Source organism: Arachis hypogaea, chromosome 19 (assembly GCF_003086295.3).
Source record: "Arachis hypogaea cultivar Tifrunner chromosome 19, arahy.Tifrunner.gnm2.J5K5, whole genome shotgun sequence".
NCBI classification, from domain to species: domain Eukaryota; kingdom Viridiplantae; phylum Streptophyta; class Magnoliopsida; order Fabales; family Fabaceae; genus Arachis; species Arachis hypogaea.
In genome coordinates, this window is record NC_092054.1 from 2,370,272 (window position 1) to 2,389,981 (window position 19,710).

At 27.9% G+C, this 19,710-nt stretch overlaps 1 protein-coding gene across 1 annotated transcript; it reads left to right on the forward strand.

The window, feature by feature from the left end:
* Positions 1-15,352: 15,352 nt before the first annotated feature.
* LOC112779908 (pseudo histidine-containing phosphotransfer protein 6) lies at positions 15,353-17,820 on the forward strand. The gene is made up of 4 exons (XM_025824265.3): positions 15,353-15,687; positions 16,296-16,570; positions 17,186-17,258; positions 17,504-17,820. Exons 1-4 carry the CDS (start codon positions 15,619-15,621, stop codon positions 17,558-17,560), a joined length of 474 nt encoding a protein of 157 aa, XP_025680050.1. The 5' UTR covers positions 15,353-15,618; the 3' UTR covers positions 17,561-17,820.
* The last annotated feature ends 1,890 nt before the right edge of the window (positions 17,821-19,710 follow it).

Genomic DNA, 19,710 nt, shown 5'->3' on the forward strand with positions numbered 1-19,710 from the left:
AAATTTTTCCGTTTGTTTGTCCCCTTTTTTGGGCGTTACTTTCAGCATTCATGAATAATGAATGTATGATTTGACTATGTATAGGAAAATTATCAGGTGTACCGAGGAATATCGGTGTTCCAGTTGTTTTAACCGTTGATTTTAATTAATATATATTATATATATTTTTTATAATTAAGATCAACGGTTAAAACAACTGGAACACCGGTGTTCTCGGTACACCTGATAACCTTCCCTATGTATAAGGTCACTAATAGTTTAGATATAAAAAATTATAACCATTTTACTTAAAAAGGGGGTTAATGGTGAAATTAGTAGCTAAAAATGGAGTCATTTTTCAATTTTTTTTTGAAAAATTTTATTAATTAAATTAATCCTTTAAATATTACAAATTAATCATTTGTATCTTTTCGTCACTCGATTAATAATTTTTGTCGATCATTTATGATATAAAACATTAACTAGTAACATATATGATACTTAACATATCTAATTGGACACTAAACAAAAAATAAATATATTTATAAAAATCTATTAATTTAGTCTATTTTTTAATTATATAAACTCTAATCCGTCCTAGTTATCTAATATAACATAACGACACTAAATTGATAAATTTGTATAAATATATTTGTTCAGTGTCTAATTGAATATGCTAGGTGTTATGTATGATGTGAGTTAATCATCAATCATTGGCAAAATATGCTAATTAAGTGACTGAAGAACAAAAATAATTAATTTATAATTTTTCAAAGACTAATTTAATTGCTAAAATATTTTAATGACAAATTTAAAGAACCGGTCATTTTTTACGAACTAATTTGACTATTAAAAAAAATTATCTAACTAGTTCTCAATATAAAATATACATATAATTATAGAAACTCTTTTTCGGTTACTCTTATGAATACACATAATTTTAATTTATATTAATTATTATTTTTAGTCGGTATACTAATAGTTTTAGTCTAATATTATATTTTTAACAAAAAGTTTTAAATATAACTGATTAATTACTAGTTAAAAAAAATAAATTATACTGATTTGTTATTAATATTATTATTAATCCTTTTAGAATGATTCATGTTTCATGGTTCATACCAATTCAAGGTGTTCAACAGTTGCACCCACATTGGGGAAAAGGCAAATGCCATTTTCAGAGCATGATTTTTATTCTTCTTCCGTCCATTTTATTCCAATTTCTTTTAATGGTTTATAATTCTCCCAATGTATTTAAAACATGAGCCTTATCTTATATAAATAAAGAAACAAATCCAAAATTGTGTGATTCATTTTTTCCAAAGTCATAAGCGACCAAAACCTCTTAATATGGTGTTGTGTTAATTGGAATCTTGAATTATCAAAACCCACGATTGAACAGTATAATCCACATGTTTTTGTTAGTAGTGGTGAGCAAGGACAACATTAATATTATGACTTTTTTTTCTACGATATTTCCTAGCTCGATGGGGTAAGACTAATCCGTCGCGAATATGAGTTTTATTTAAGGGTCGGTCTGCATATACAAAATAAGATTTAAATCTTCTGTACTTATTTAAGTGAATGAGTAAGCTGCTTACTCGACCAATCCAAATTAGTTTAATACAATGATTTTATCAAAATTAGTTTAATACTATGATTTTATCTGTGGAATTTTATGCATTTCATCATACTCTTAAGCTCGATGGAAGTAAGACTAATCCGTCGCGAATATGAATTTTATTTAAGAGTCTGTTTGCATACACAAAGTAAGATTCAAATCTTCTGTACTTATTTAAGTGAATGAGTAAGTTGTTTATTCGACTAACCCAAATTAGTTTAATACTATGATTTTATCAGTAGAATTTTATGCATTTCATCATACTCTTAAGTTGCATATAAAAATGGACCCCTCTTACCATTTGCACATTTTAGTACTACTTTCATTTTAGAATTTGTTAGTAAATAAGTTCCTTAAACACTAATTAAAAACCAAAACATTTTATTACGAGAATTTTATTTTATTGTATATACATATTCTTTAACTGAATGTGTATTCAACTGAACTTCATTTGTAATTTAATTTCCACCACTATAAGAACATTCTCCCTTCAATTTTTAGATGATTTTGAATACCTTTTTTAAGTAGTTTAATGTTTGAAATGTTTTTTTAAAAGTTTAAACGCATTAGGTACTATTAATTAATTAATAGTTTTCTTTTGATTTTAGTAAACACCGTCCATGAATCTTTATGATTTTGGAATTTCATTTTGGGGTAACCGTCCATTTAATAATTTTGAATGAAATGGGGCGTTATATTCAATATTAGTACTATATATTAATTTTTCACATGTTGCATGCATTCTTAAAAAGTTCTCCAAGCACATAAAGTTTGAATTTCTACTAGTTAGCTTTGAAGATGGTTAATAATTCGCTTAATTGTTATAGACATTGTTAGATAATATTCATTTCGTTCATAAATAAGTCGCCTTTTTTTTGTAAACTTTTTTGGCCCATGATAACTTTATTATATATGTGAATATTTATGAAATATTAATTTTTTTTCACATTTACAATTAGTAAAAAGAGACCAAAAGTAATATAATAAATATAAAGAATTTAAAAAGTGGATATAAAAAATGTATTTGATGGACTTGCCGTTCAATGACCGAAAATTTACCTGGTTCAGAGGTTGTTCATGCAGTCGGATTGATAGAGTTTTAGTTAGTCTGAAATTGGTTAAGGAGTTCCTAGAAGTTTCCTTGAGAGGAGGGTCAAGGAGCTTGTCAGATGACTGCCCGATGATAGTGGAAGATACAAGGTTAAAGTGTGGACCAAGACCTTTCCGAAGCCTAGACTCATAGTTTACACATAAAGATTTTCTAAAAATGGTTAAAGAGGAATTGAGGGGTTTAGGGGACATGCACTTCACAGACAAATTGAAGGCCTTGACGATTCCTTTAGGGAGATGACACAGAGACAACTTTGATGACATGGATAAGAAAATTATGAAGTTTGAGGAAGAGATCAAGAAGATAGATGACATAATAAGTAATGGGGTATGTGATGGAATAGTGGAAGCAAGAAGGAAGGCGCTAGTAACTTGTTGTGAGAAGTAGTACATGAGGAAAGAATTGAAAACAGATGTCACAATCATGACTTGCGAAGGATATGAACAAAAATACCAGGTATTTTCACAATATAGCTTCAACCAGAAGAAGGAATAACAAAATTGATGCTTTGATAATTGATGGAAGGCTGGTAAGAAGTCAATCAAGAATAAAAATTGTTATCTGTGAGTTTTGCAGGAAATTGTATCATCAAGAGAAGTCTCCTATGGTGGGTTTTAGGGATGGACTGGTGGATAATTGGATATGATAGCTGAAGAAGATGATGTGGCTCTAGAGTTGTTGTCGTCGGTTGAGGAGATCAGAGAGACAGTGTGGGATTGTGAATCAACTAGAGCACCAGGAAGTGATGGGTACAAAATATATTTCATTAAGAAATATTGGGATGAAATTGGAACTGAGTTCACGGCAGTTGTGTTAGGGTTCTTTCAGACGTTCAGGTTATCGACAGACTCTAATATCACATGGGTTGCTTTGGCACCAAAGTTCATAGGGATTAAGGAGATCAAGGACCTCCGACCAATTAGTATGGTTGGTTGTGTGTATAAAATTATTTCGAAGGTATTGGTTAGGAGGATGAGATCAGTTATGTCAGGCCCGGTTGGAGAGACTCAGAGTGTGTTTGTCAAGGGTCAGAAAATATATGATGGGGCTCTTATTGCATGTGAAACGGTACATTGGCTTAAAATGAGGAAGAAGGAAGCGACAATAATCAAGATAGACTTTCAAAAGGCATACGATAGGGTAAAGTGGAGTTTTGTGGACATTGTTCTGCAGAAGATGGGTTTCGGGCAAAGGTGGAGGGAGTGGGTTATGGAGTGTGTCAACACAACTTCTATGTCGGTATTGATAAATGGGTCACCAACAAAGCCGTTCAAGATGGAAAAAGGTCTGAGACAAGGTGATCCTCTATCTCCATTCTTGTTTGTACTTGTTGTTGATGTCCTAGATAGAATGATTGGAGAGGCAGTTAGGAACAGACGGATATCTCCATTATTCGTCGGGAGAGACAATATAGAATTGTCACATCTCCAGTTTGCCGATGACACTGTGTTGTTCTGTCTGTCAGAGGAGGAGACTATTAAAAACTACAAGAGGCTTCAACGTAGTTTTAAGGTGATGTCGGGGCTAGGTATCAACTTTGACAAATCCAGCTTGATCTCAATAAAATGTGACCAACAGTGGGTTCGAAGAATGTGCAGCTTATTGAGGTGCAAGGAGGCTACTCTTCTGGTTAGATACCTTGGAATCCCCTTAGGAGCTAATCCAAGGTTAGTCAAGACTTGGAAGCCAGTTATAGACAAAGTGGAAGAGAAACTCAACTTATGGAAATCAAAGATACTCAACAAAGCGGAAAAACTGGTGCTCATCAAAGTAGTATTAAGTAGTCTGCCGGCATATTATTTAAGCCTATATAAGATACCAAAAGCTGTTGCGGAGAAATTGATTTCGTTACAGAGAAGGTTCTTATAGAGTAAAGAGGATGGAAGGAATGATATGACTTTGTAGAAGAAGGTGGTTTGCTCTTGTAATAATCTCTCTCCTACTAAGTTGTTAGCTTCCCAGACATTACCTACTAGAGGGGATTTGTGGAAGGATATTTGCCAGTTACAGATCAAGGAGCAACATATAAGAGATAAGATGATAACTGGCTTGTCGATGGAGATTGGTGATGGCAGGAAAACTCATTTTTGGGAAGATGTATGGTTAAGTGGTGGTCCTTTAAAAGACAGGTTTCCAAGGCTCTTCTCGGTTCCAGACCAAAAAAGATCTGTATAGGGACTTGTAGGTTCTGGGATGGGTTAGAGTGGATTTGGAACTTCCAATGGAGGCGTGAGCTTTTTCAATGGGAGTTGGAACTTGTGAATCAATTACATGATACTTTGAGACCAATTAAACTAGCTAGTGACAGAGAGGACAGAGTTGTTTGGAAGTTTGACAAGCAAGACATATTTTCTACTAACTCATTTGTGCAGGTCTTACAGGTGGAAACACTCTCGGAAGAGGTAGCAAGCTATAGCTTCACGAAGACTATTTGGAAAGACTTAGTTCCTCTAAGAGTGGAGCTATTTGCCTAATTTGTTTTGATAGGCAGGGTGAACACGAAGGAAATATTGTGTCGACTCGAAATTGTTAATCAGGATGAGAACGTGTGTGTATTATGTAATAAGGATGTTGAATATGTTCACCATTTGTTTCTTAGTTGTGAATTTACTTGGCAAGTGTGGTGTACTTGACTATCTGATTTTGGCAGACAATGATCCGTTCGGGGTACTTTGAAGGAACATTTTTAAAGTTGGACAGGTGCTACAACTAGGAAAGAGGAGCACAATAAGTGGTTCATAAATTGCTTTGTCATTATTTGAAACGTCTGGCTGGATAGGAATAGGAGGTTGTTTCAAAATAAAGGTAAGAGTGTTGAAGACATGATCAACATGACGCTTTCTAATTACAAGGAGTGGAGGTATGAAGATCCCTTTTGTTGTTGATGACAATGACGGATATGACATTAGGATACATATTCGCTCTGAGATATTACTAGGCGGCTTTAACAAGTGTTTTTTTTTTTTGTGTTCTTGCTTATTGCTTTACGTTTGTGTTAAGCTCCTTTGTTTCAAAAAAAAAAATTTTCTCAAATAAGTGTCTGTTTTTTAATTTTTATTTAGAGTAAAAAAATTATTGAAATGTATTAGATTTATAAAATAAAAATATGAGTTTCAAAATTAATATTATTTTTGCCACTCCCTTTTGGGCTGAAAATTATGAACACGAAAGTATCATTTGGGCTTGTCATTTAGTATACTCCATTAATGATGTAATCCATATCTCTAGTGATTTAATAAGTGGATTTGTTTTGGGCTTGACTTATCATATGAAAGACATCCATAATGAACCACCATCTAATACTAATAGCATTTTTAGTCACAAGACTTAATATACATTACAAATTAATTTTTTTTTTTAAATATCAATAAAATTTTTTGCCATAATAATTGTGGATATATTATTTTTAAATTAACTCTTATTATTAATATAAAAATTTTTAATTTAAACTAATATGTACATATTTATTATTGTAGAAGACTTTATTAATATTTTTTATTTTTAAATTAATCTGTTCAAAATGTAAATTTTCAGAGATTTATTTGTGACTTTTTTAGAGAATTAGAAATTATCCATTGACTATAAATTGATTGTAGGCTCGAGGTTAATTGCTTTCTCTATTAGATTTTCATTTAATTAGTTACAAAAGAATGAAATCCCTATAATTGGTAAAAGTTTTTTGGCTACTAGAAAGTGAAATATTTTTCTTAATGAGTTGTGATTTTTAAGCTATTTTGGATTCATTCCCTCTTAATATATCATTATCTCAATTTCCAACCCCTAACTTGGGACAACTTAAATGCAATTTTACCCTAATTTTTTACACATTCCGATCTTGAAACACAGCTCTTCAAATTAAAGAAAAAAGTTTTTTTTTTGTTTGCATCAGGGTATCTATTAGGCTGGAAGCCCAATGACTAATTCTTTGGGTACTGCAGAGGCAAAGTGGACGATCCTCCCAAGCAAGCAAGCTCCATTCCCATCCTCCAGTGAGTATCGAATCGGGAAGAAACGGTTAAGGGACACAGACTCTCATCCATCTATGCCAACTTACATTGATAAATAAAAAAAAAGTTAAAAGTATTAATTTGTTCAATAATAATACAAAATTACCATTAAGTCCTTTTACTCATTCATAAGATGTTATCATCTTCTCCAATACCATATCATAGTATCTTATTACTTTTATATTAGAGTAAAACTCATGTGTAATTATATTTTTGTGAAACTAATAGTCGAGAATCGTTGAAAAAATTATTTAATAATTTTTAAATATTAACTTTACATAAAAATAACTGTACGTAAATTTTTATTTTTATATTAATCAATTGTTGTTTGTGTGAAATCTGGGTATAACCCGTAATTCTAACACAGTACAGATACATTGGAAAAAAAAAAATGAAGAAAAAAGTGGAATATTCAAAAAGGTAAATTAAGGATAACCATAAATATTACTCCTAAAATTAACAACCTCGAGCATTGGAACCACCATTTTTTTCATCATTACCTTTATAACTTAATCACCATGCTTTCATGACCTCATAGTTGTATACATTTTATGAACATGAGCAACAAAATTAAAATAATCCTAACAATAGAAGAAGCAAGATTATAATATACATATTTCCGCAATGCTTTTATCGAGCAAGGACAAAAAGATTATACTATTGATTATTATTATATCATTTAATTTGGAATTTCAAAGGCAGAGAGGGAGAATGAAACAATAATAATCATATGAACAGAGACAGAAAGGTATAGCTTGATGCAAATAAATAAATTAATGGAGTGTTATAAGCACGAGGGAACAAAAGGCACGATATAGATGAAGTCTATGGACTATGGTTTAATATACTATACAATATATTTTTAATTCAACATTGGTACCTTCGCATTCAAAAAGTGCATTCTGTGAATTATTATGCAAATTTAATTTCCGTTGTTTATTGGTCACAATGTGTTATATACGATATATATAGTTTTTTCTAGGAATGTGTAATTACCAATCTTATTTTTATTTTCATTTTTTTCCCTCATATTTTTTATATAAAATTTCAATATATTTCTAAAATGTTTCAATTTCCCCCCTGCGGTTATATTATTAATTCTCAAACTGTTACTTAACTTTTTTTTCCTTCCCAATTTGGCACACCACCATCATTAGTTTGGTTAGAAATATAACTATTCATATATAATTATATATTATTCTTTTTAATTTATTTAAATTTTTAGGAGGAGTAATATTATGATAAATTTAATTTTTGTTGCATATAATTATTTAAATATATTATAGTATTATTAATATATCATTATAAAAAAGTAATATATTGCAAGAGAAATTCTCCTAATAAATTCTCATAAATATTCTCTAATTATTTTCTACAATTTTTTATTTTACTTGAATATATATTACCCAAATCCAACCAATTCGGTTTTATTTGAATTAGATCAGTACAAATCTAAATTAAAGAAAAAAAATATAATCCAATTATATTTTAATTTATTCGTGTATATTTTTTGGTTTAAATTAGAACCAACCTGGTCCAATAACACTCTAATTACTTTTCTTAGAACAGTAATATCAGATAGATAAATAAAAAAAAAATCAAAATTTGTCTTATTATAATTAATAAATATTAAATAAACTAAATTTTGATTAATTTTGGCTAAATTTTTTTTATTACCAAATATTTTCCGTTCTTAGAATTTATCAGCATAAATTTATTATTCAGATGAAAAAAATGGAAAGAATAAAAATGCCAAAAAACATGAATTGTTCAATGTTTAAGAAAGGACAAAACCTTATCAACATTCTAATAATGTGTTCACTTACGTCAATACAGAGCATGCCTTTCAAGCAAGCATTTCAAGATGATAACAAATCATGCTTCTAATTATTTAAGTTAATTAAAGTAACTTACATGTTAAAAGTATATGTAAGCCCATAACCTAGATTGAGCTGCATTCACACTTTTGTTTGGTTAAAGTGTAGATTTATCGGTTGCATGTGTGAATTATTATTCAAGCATACATATTATATTATTGTAAACAAATTATTAAATAATTTTGATACAAAAGTATATTATTTAATTAAAAAAAGTACATAGAACCAAGAGGTGATCAGCCAAAAAGTAAATAATTTAATTAATTTATAATTATATTTAATTAATTTTATTTATTTTTAATTTATAATATTTGATATTAATTACTTTTCACCCCAAATTAAAATTCTGAATGATACGTTGGAGAAATAGGGACGAAAATCACAGAACTTCCAACAATCCCAATTTTTAGTATATAAAAAAATTTATAAAATATATAAAAAAATATCCATTTAGTATGAAAAAAAAAACATTCTTATACTTAATAGAAGAAACATCCTAATGCCTAGAGTAAGCACCATCCACATAGAAGTTTTGGATTCATCTAGAGGCATTTGGCTGATTTTTTGCTGGTACCCTCTTAGTTTTTAGTATTGTTGTATTTAATTTTAAGTTTGAAATAATATTATTATTATTATTATATAATTTACCAGTGCACTCCTGGTCACTTATTTATGTTTCTGTTTTTCGCTCAAAGTTGAAGAAATTGAACCCCAAAATAGGCCAACAGTAAAAGACAAACTAAAACAAAAAAAAGGTGTTCTCCATTTTAAGTGCACAACTAGCTTAATGCTTAGGCAATTGAACTTATTTATTATTTGCAACTTTGATTCTCAAGCTAAGAGATGAATAATTATTTATTTTGTTTCTGTATTATGCTAATCAATAATGTTTGAAAGACAGAAAAAATTAGTTAAAATGGTCTAAATTTGTCTTATTTAATATTTATTAATTGTCGCTATAATTAATAAATATTAAATAAGATAAATTTCAATTTTTTTCTCTAATATTATCGATTTTAGAAGAAAATTAAGTATTATTTTAATATCTAAGGAGTTAAATTATTGTCTATTAAAAAAGTTTGGGGATTAAATTACATATGAAGCAAAGTTCAAATTAAAGCAAGTTGTATTTCTTTTTATCTCCCAATATTATTTGAAGAACTAATAATTTTTCTAATGAATTAATACTTTCATTTCATATTTTTACCAATTTAAGTAGCTAGTATACCCTTTAAATCACCCGCCCCAAAAAAATATATATAAATAATTTATTAATAAAATTAAACCTTTATATTATGCCCAAAACACCCTTTATGTTATTACTATCAATAAGTATGTTTGGGGTTATAACATTATTAATGTTTAGAATGAATATCGTTTTTATTTTCTTTTTAATAATTGATAAAAGTCTGAAATTAAATTAGGGTATGAAGGAACATAAAGAAACAAAGAAAGAAAACATCACAGGTTCTTGTTCCTAATATTCCACTACAAATACACCCTTATAAGTATAGACAAAATATATGGGCACCAAAACATAAAGCACAATCCACCCTATAAACCATGAAAAAACAGCTTTTTGCATTATTGTGTACACCTTCTACTGCAACAGTAATGGCATTAACTTATATATAAGAAATATAATTACCATTTTATACTTCAAGATCACATAGGAACTAAATATAATAAATAACAGGAAGCTTAGACAATGAGACACCAAATATTATGTATTGTCTCACTGAATTAAAGACATATTCCGCATTATTGTTACATATGATCTATAGTGAGTTATATTAAGTGAGTTCATTATAATAATATGTAATTAAACAATGGTATGTAATTAGTTTTTCTTTTTTTTCACGATATCTTTAAGTCTGGTAGAATAATTAAAGATTAATTCGTAGTAAATCGAAATTTTATTTAAGGGTTTACTGTTGCCAATGAGTTGTCGCAATCACTAAACTAACTCAAATTAGTTAGTATATAATTAGTTAATTATATCATTAAAATGTGTAACATAAAAAATAAAATCATTAATAATTTGTACATTTATTGTAAAACAATTTATAACACATTTAGCTCAATTCTATCTGCATACTAATTATAACGATAAAATGATAGATCCAAAAAAAATTATTAACTTATACAGTGAAATTATGTTTTATTTTAAAATATAATTTAATTTTAATATAAACGACGATCTAACGAAATTCATGCATTTAGATGACTTTTAAAATAATAATTTAAAATTTAATTATTTTTATTGATATAATAATACATAATTAATTGTCTATATAATATTATTTTATACTAATAATACATAAAAATTATATTCATAAAAGTTAATAAAATATTTTATATTTATGAAAATATTATTAGCAACATATTATGAGCTAGGTTTCTGGTAGGGTACCCGATTATCGATATATGAATATATCCTTTTGAAAAGTGTTGTACTCTTCTTGTTGTCAAGCACTTCCTTTAATTTCTCCATTCACATCACAGATTCATCAGGTGCCTTTGGTTCTACACCCACACATTTCGAAAAGAGAGATGTGGTTATTTTATTTCAATAACATAAGGAGGATATATGATTTTTTTAATTAAAAATGTAAGATAGAAGTTAAATAAATGTTGTTTTCATTTATTTGCTATCCGAAAATTTAAAGACATTTAGCGACGGTTATTTTAGCGGTTAACTAAAACCGCCGCTAACCGTTTAGTCGCGTCCTATTTTCCGGTATTTTATTAAACCGCCGCGAAATATTTTGCGGCGGTTCAAAACCGCCACTAAATGGCCCCAACAACCGCTAAGTGCCGAATTTGTTGTAGTGGTATGTAAATGGTGGAAGTGAACTATATATTTTTTAATTAAAATTCATATACAATAGAAGTTATTAATTTAAAAATGATTGGTTCTCATCATTTTACAAAAAATAAAAAATAAAACATGCAAATTTTCTCACTTTGTACATAATTAAGAGCGATCAATAAGAAAAGTTTATGTATTAGAGAATAAGAACATCAAAATATGGGTGGTCAAAATAAGTATAATTTGACATGGAATAAAATAGTTGGATGTATCAAAAAAGTAAAAAGAAATATAGGCTTTTGCCCTAGATTCATAAAATTGTTTCAAGTTTGGATACTTTGGAAATGTCTCATCAGCTAACAAAATTCTATCATTTTAATTTATCTCCTAATTATTAAAAATGAGTAAAAATTTAAATATATGTGATACTTTTTGAAAACATAAAAAAAAAAAAGAAAGATTGAAATTTTTTATTTAAAAATTAAGAGAATAAATTAAGACTTCAAATTATTTGTCTATTCTAAAAAATTTAATATGTACGTTAAGAATTATTATTGTTTATGGAGATTTTAGCATGTTAAAAATACTTGACTATATTTTGCATATTTAGTAATATTTAATATATTAAAAATTAAATTATTTACTACTATCTATGTCTTAATTTATTTTGTTCAACTAGTAACTCTATTAAACGAAAGAGTACTTGATAATAACTCGAAAAATAGAATAAATATTTTTTGAAAAAGAGTTTGTAAAAATAATTTTATATAATTAATTTGATTCCTATATTCAATTATAACTTGACATTTATTTAAAACCTTTAGAAGTAACACAAGATAACACATTACTATATTATTAGAGTAGTGAATTTAGTTACTTTTTAAATAGTTTTTATATATTTGTATAAATTTTTAAAATATCAACAAGTTTTAAATCGATAATTATTAAAGTTTTGTGAAAAATAATAAATAAATTAATTAATTTCTATTGAAATTAATTTTCAACATTTTAATTATATAAAGAATTCCGCTAGGAAGCCAATGGAGTATTTGTACAATGTATACAATGGACTATTTATTTGGCTCAATATAAATTAAAAAACGAACATTCAAAATAAAATACTACTAATTTTTCAAATATAATATGCCCATATTATTCAGAATAACCATCCAAATATCAGAAATAATAAACATCTGATATTCTACTGAATCGAACATTTCTATACCCTCGTTATACATATTGTAAAGATACTCTATTCGTTCACTATACTTCCTCTTATACAAGAGCTTTAAAATCACTTTAGTAGTATATAATGGCATGGATAATATTAGTGTGCAAAGTGCAGTTTTAGCAAAAAGTAAAGATTGCTTTTATTAGTAAAAAAAAAAAAAATTTATCATATGCATGTATTGAATACATTTTTTTATAAATTTAGTAAATATGTTATGATATTGAATTTAAAAGGTTTGGAAAAGAGAAAATAAAGTGGAAGTGGAGCATATTGCAGCACGTGGCCACCATGGGCAGAAGCTTTTTGAATTCAAGTGACTGAGTTGAGTCACAGAACAGGGCCTTGTTCAACGGGCGTTAACCCTTCCCTCTGCTCCTCTCAGCCCTGACTTCAATGCACCACCATTTCTTCTTTTTTAACTTTAATTACCATTCCTTCCTCGGGAAAGAGTTAAAAATAAAAAATAAGAGTGAATGAATCATACACATAAGAAATAAAAAATGTAGAAATTTAGGTGCAGTCGATTTTACGTGAAGTTGATATATAAGAACTGTTAGATAATTTGACTAATTTGACTAAATTTTTATCTAACGACTCTCAGATATCAACTTCACATAAAAGTCGATTTCACCTAAATTTTCACCAATTAAAAATACTAGAAGTATGGTAAAATCAAGAGATTAGATCAATCAATAAAAGATCAATATATAAAGGCATGTTCCTTTGAGATTATTTCTACTAGCTCTATATTATTATATTTTTATGAATATATTATAATAACTACAGTAATTATAGTGTTTAAAAAATATTATTAAAATATAAAATTAATATAACTTTAATTTTAATAATACTTATATAATTATCGTAATTATTTACTGAAATCTATCTTATATTCTCTTATTTAAATATAGCATAAGATACTATATTATGATGATGATGATGCAAATTTTGGAAAAGCTAATTTTGATGTGTTGCAATATAAAAATATTTTATTAGATTTATATTTTTATTGACTAATGCAGTAATATATAATTAGTTATTTGTATACATTTTTTATATTTATTAGCATATTAAATTTAAGCTTAAGCTTAATTATGTAGCATATATAATAGTAGTAAATTAAATTATAAAAGAGGATGTAAATTCTACAAGTATTGTAGTGTGCAGGGTAAACATAATGGGGGAGTGGTGAACATAAGGTGGGAAGGATGGGGAGTGGTGGGAGACTGACAGGTTACCGGCTGCAGGGAGATGTCGGGGGAGGAGAGGCAGCAACGGCGCACAGAGCTGTCAAGGGCAGGCGCATGCGAAGTGACCGGAGAAGGGAACAGCAGGTCACCAGGTGATATGTAGGATGGTCCGGCAGATATCCCACATTCACCTCGATATCCCACACAACAACACCTGCCTGCACGCCCATCCACCATTTTCCACATTTATTTTTTAATTTCGATTTTTTAAATTTTAAATTTTTATTTTAGAAAATAAAATATAATTTTTTTATTTTTAAATAATTTTTTTATATTTTTTTGTCTTATTTATAAAATAAATAATAAGAGATCACATTTTATTTAAAAAATAAATTTTAAAAGATCCAGATCTTTATTTTTTAACTTAAGCCATATTTTTAAAGTATAATATTTTTTTTGTATATTTAATGTATTGAGAAACCTTTTAAATAAGTTTTAGAAAGTATTTTCTTTTAGATGATGTTAACAAACACATTTAAGATTTACCTTAAAATAATTATGTTAAGAGTAAAACACAAAAATAAACTAAATACAATTTTAAATTACACAAATTATTCAAATTAAAAATCGTTATATTAATCTTCCAAATAAAAGTCACCATGTAAATCGAACGAGGCTTATTCAATTTGATTAAGGAACTCAAAAACAAGCTTCAATTATAAATGTATGTGTTAAAATAGTCTTGTTTAATTAAGAGTTTATCTATTTTGTGCTTTAAGAATATATATTAAAGTTATAAATTAAAATTTTTTTATTAAAAATTTAAATTTTTAATGCATTTATTTGGTATTCATTAAATAAAAATATTTAAAATTTTTTAATAACAATTAAACTTATCATGTATCTTTAACACACATGTTAATTAAATAGTTTAATTAATAACTAAAATCTCAAATATATTCAGCCATAACATGAACATAAATTAATAAAATGATTAAAAATTATCTCCGATAAAGTTAAGTTTACGTGAGATTAAATTAAAAATTGTATTATTAATTATTTTATTTTGTACTTACTCTTTTTCATTCACTTATTAGAATTTAGATCTTTTAAATTTTAAATTTTCACTTTAGAGAATAAAGAGTGATCTTTCACCTTTAAATAATTTATCTCTCATATTTTTTTAGGTCTCACATATAAAATAAATGATAAAAAATTATACTTTACCTTTTAAAGTAAAATTTAAAATTTGAAAGATGTAAATTCTACTTATTACTATAGCTACATACTACTAGTATTAAATAATTACTATTTTAAAAAGAAATTAAGAATAAATAAATAATTATATACTTTTTTATTAACTTTTGATATGATATAAAAAGAAATTAAAATTCAATTATTAAAAATATTTTTAGCTTAACTTGAGTAGAAGATAGTTGTATTTATTACCATTGTGTTTAGGAAATCGATAAATTAATGGAAGAAAGAGAAGAATAATTAATGTGGTGGAAATGGAATTGAAGGCTTTAAATATGAGTGGTATTCCCGCGGCAAACACAAACACAAACACAAACCTTTCTTTTCCAACAAATACACCTTTGCCTTTGCTCTTTGTGTACTGTGCAGTGTTCGTTCCACTCTTAATTAACAATTTATCTCAAACTTTTTTTTTCTCTTCCTCTCTCCATTGCCACTCTTATCATCAATAATATAAAGTGTGATTTCTTTACTTTGGTGTTGTGTTGTGTGGAGTGAATTGATCATCAGCCAAAACGGGTCTCCCTCTCTGGATGCTTGGTTTGGGTGCGGACCTCTTGTGGGCCGACATGAACCGTCTTCTTGCTTTTCTCTTCCACCAGGTAATATTTTTCGGTGCAGTTAACTGATAGTTGAGAGTAGTTAAATGATTTGATAAATTTGACTAAATTATTATTTAACTTCTCTCAACTATCAATGAAATTAACTTAACCAGTTTCTGTTAGTGTTACAAGTATGAGGAGTGTTAAAGTTAGTCCCACATCTAAGAAAGTAAGGAAGAGTGAGGAATTTATAAGATGAAAAACTCATTAACTTACTATCTTAAGATTTTGAGTTGGATGTGGTGTCTTCTCATCTTATGTTATTTCACTTGATTCTTCCACGAAATCTGATCGACAGCTCTCCACGGTTGGCCCAAAGTTTCTACCTAAAATCATTTAATGTTATATTTTTTGGATTAAAATTATTAGACATATTTTTATTTAATATGTATTTAAAGTATTACTAACAATGTATTTTTAAATACATTAAAAATGATATTTATTTATTCGTAAGAAATGTTGTGGTAGCCAATGAGTAATAGCTCAAATGGCATAGTCTTCCCATACTCAATTAAAAAGTTGCGGGTTCGAGTCTCCTATCTTTAGTAAAAAAAAAAAAAAAGAAATGTTGTGGTAATTATTTATTAAATTATGATGCATGAGAACAGGGAGTATTGGATGAGCAATTCTTGCAGCTTCAGCAGTTGCAGGATGAGACGTCTCCAAACTTTGTCTCCGAAGTAGTGAACATTTACTTTCATGAATCGGAAAAGCTTCTAAGGAATCTGAGAGGGTTGTTAATGGAAAGAGAGTTTTCAGATTACAAGAAAATGGGAATCCATTTGAATCAATTAATGGGAAGCAGCTCAAGCATTGGCGCCAAGAGAGTCACCAATGTTTGTCTTGCCTTTCGTGCTGCCACTGATCACAGTAACCGTTCTGGGTTAGTTAGTTAGTTAATTAATTAATTAGTTAGTTAATTACATCCTCAATTTCAACATTTCTCTATCCATTCTTATTATTACTTCATCATATATTCTAGTATTTTCTTCAAGTCAAAATAATCATTGTTTTGACTTTTTTTTTTTCCTTACTGCATTCAATGTATCTAAAGGGCAATTATTTTAAAACAAAGAAATTTATGTACAATTTTTTGTGTAAACCGCTTTTCATGCATAAATTGAATAACTTAAATCATAATTTTTTATGCATGCTAACTAGAAGAAATTATTTCACCCATATTCATTATTTTTTGTGTTATACTAAATAGTAACAAAATATGAAAATAAAATATTTTTGTGTTCCTGCCAAGCTTTCTTCATATTTTAACTGAAATTTGCTAATTTAATTAGGGTTTAATTAATGTGAAAATTCAGGTGCAGTCAACTTCACGTGAGGTTGATAGTTGAGAGCCGTTAGATGAAAATTTAGTCAAATCAATCAAATCATCTAACGGCTCTCAACTATCAACTTCACGTGAAATCGACTGCACTTTAGTTTTCACCTTTAATTAATAATTGTTGTCTAATAATAATTAATTTTTACCCGATTATTGCAGATGTTTGCGAGCGCTGGAGATGCTTGAGCATGAATATTGCTATCTCAAGAATAAATTACATGAATTATTCCAAGTAAATTAAAGTTGCACTATAATAATAACTTATATTAAATTAAAGGTGAAAACTCAAGTGAAGTCGACTTCACGTGAAGTTGATATCTGAGAGCAGTTAGATGAAAATTTAGTCAAATCAGTCAAATCATCTAACGGCTCTCGTTATCAACTTCACGTAAAGTCAACTGCACCTGAATTTCCACCTAAATTAAATTATTGTGCACTAAAGTAAATTTGATGGTAATAATGTTAATTAATGAACAGATTGAACAGCAACGTGCATTGGCAGCAGGAGTAAGGTACCCGGTGCAGAATAATTAACAAAGCAAATCAAAGAAGGGATATGATTGGATTCAAACTAGGACTTTTTTTTCTTTTCTTTTCTTTTCTTTTTTCCTTTTTTTTTTTTTAATTTTATTTTTCCATTCCCATGCATATGGTTTTGTTACTTTGTAATGGAAAAACCGTGAAAGGCATGTCTTTCCGATTTTAGAGAAACCAAGTCACACAAAACTTTTATAGTTGGTTAGTAGGGAATAGGAAAAAGGGTTAAATCAAAAATCACCAACTTTAATTTGGCATTTTGGATTCTCTCATTGATCTCATGAATGAACGTAGTACCTAGAATCTATCGTGCTATTATTCACTACATATATGCTTCGCTTTAAGCATGTTAACTTTAATGAAAGTTGGTAGTCTTTACATGTTTTCTATTTATAGAAACTATGCTCTGCTTTGTATCTTAGCTAGATTTATATTCATTAACCAATCAAGGGAACCAAAATAGAATTCTTTTTCAATTTTTAGATGGTATACGTGGATTGTTAACATTACACATATTACTAGTCATAAAGTTTGTAGAGTAATTAAACCCGTGATCACTACTAATATTACACTATAACGAAATTGGCAAACAAAATAATATATTCATATCAAATCATAATAAAAGCACAAATAAATTAAATTCATTATACATAAAAAAGCATATATAGTACATTTTTGAAATCATGCGTAGCTAGCTAACACAAAAATTATTAGGGATATGTTTCGTTTCACTTTCTATTTTTGATATTCGGTTAAAAATGGTATTTTTTGGATTATCAAATGTGATACCGTTTAATTTAAGATAAAAAAATCGATTTTTTTAATTTTTGTACCTTCTGAAATTTTAAAGTATAAAAATCGAACCCTTCAAATGTTCTGAAATCAAACTGTTCGATTTCTCTTTCAAAAAAATTAGGTATCGAAATTAGAGTCTCTAATTTATGTATTTTCTATCATTTTTAAAAATACAAAAAATTACAATATTTAAGCATATCACTCGTTTGTTTTACTTCCATAAAAAAAATTAGCCGTTTAGTTAGTTTATGTTTTCATTTTTACTTCTAGTGTTATTAGAATTTTATAAAAAAAATAAAATAGGAAATAAAAATATACAATAAAATTTCATTAATTTTGTTATTTTCCCCTTTTTTATATAAAATTGTAAAAACGAAAAAAAAAACATATGAAATATAACCTAATAAGAAATTTACTTGGTCCTAAAGAGATTCTCTTTCCATAAAAGAGAAGTCTTACACACCACACGGTACCATGCATGGATCGAAAACTGAGTCATGTCAATCATTCTAGCTAGTTGTGTTATATAGCAAAAGGTTAGAGAGAATCCATTTCCTCCTTTTTTCTTTCCCTTTCTCTTGCAACACCTGCAAGTACCAAACAATGGAACCTATTTAATTAATTAGCCTAGTTTTGCATATTTTTGCATTACAATTACATTTTCCAAAGCTATACTACCAAACAATTGTACTATGCCACTACTCACTAAGCTATTTATTTACATACTACCATGGAGAATCTAATTAATTAATTAATTCATCTCTCTATCTTGGTCAGTCAAAAAATGTTCAAAGTGACTGCACTTTCTGTATTTATATGTATGTGTTCAAAATTTAAAACCATGTATATATATTAGAAAAAATTTCAAGTGTACCGGAAACACCAATATTTGAATTGTTTTAACCGTTAATTTCAATTAATATATATTATATATATTTTTTATAATTTAGATGAATGGTTAAAACAACTGAAACACCGATGTTTTCGGTACACTTGAAACTCTTCGTATATTATATTGGCCTAGCTAGTTAACCATTGGTCACATATATTATTTATTCATATCTTTATCTTGCAGCTCTTATCAATTATCATCAATTGGAGGTGAGCAATAAGATGATTTATTCTAGTTTTCAGTAGAAAACAAGCTATGACCTCATGAACAATTCTTCTTATTAGCTTGTTGGTTGAAAAAGTCATGAAAGATATTATATATTCTTGTAAATATTTTTAGAATTGTATTGAATTGTTATTTCACCCATAAAAGTTAATTTAAAGATGATAGTTAATCTTTTTTTCTACTTAATATATATAGTAGCTTTCATTTATATGAACAAATTTTTTGGCTTAAATAT

Bases quoted from the DNA above. Each gene is read 5' to 3' on its own strand.
- LOC112779908 (XM_025824265.3), top strand. From the start codon at position 15,619: ATGCTTGGTTTGGGTGCGGACCTCTTGTGGGCCGACATGAACCGTCTT. The intron at 16,571-17,185 runs GTTAGTTAGTTA...CGATTATTGCAG, and splicing joins GATCACAGTAACCGTTCTGG to ATGTTTGCGAGCGCTGGAGA. The intron at 17,259-17,503 runs GTAAATTAAAGT...ATTAATGAACAG, and splicing joins AATTACATGAATTATTCCAA to ATTGAACAGCAACGTGCATT.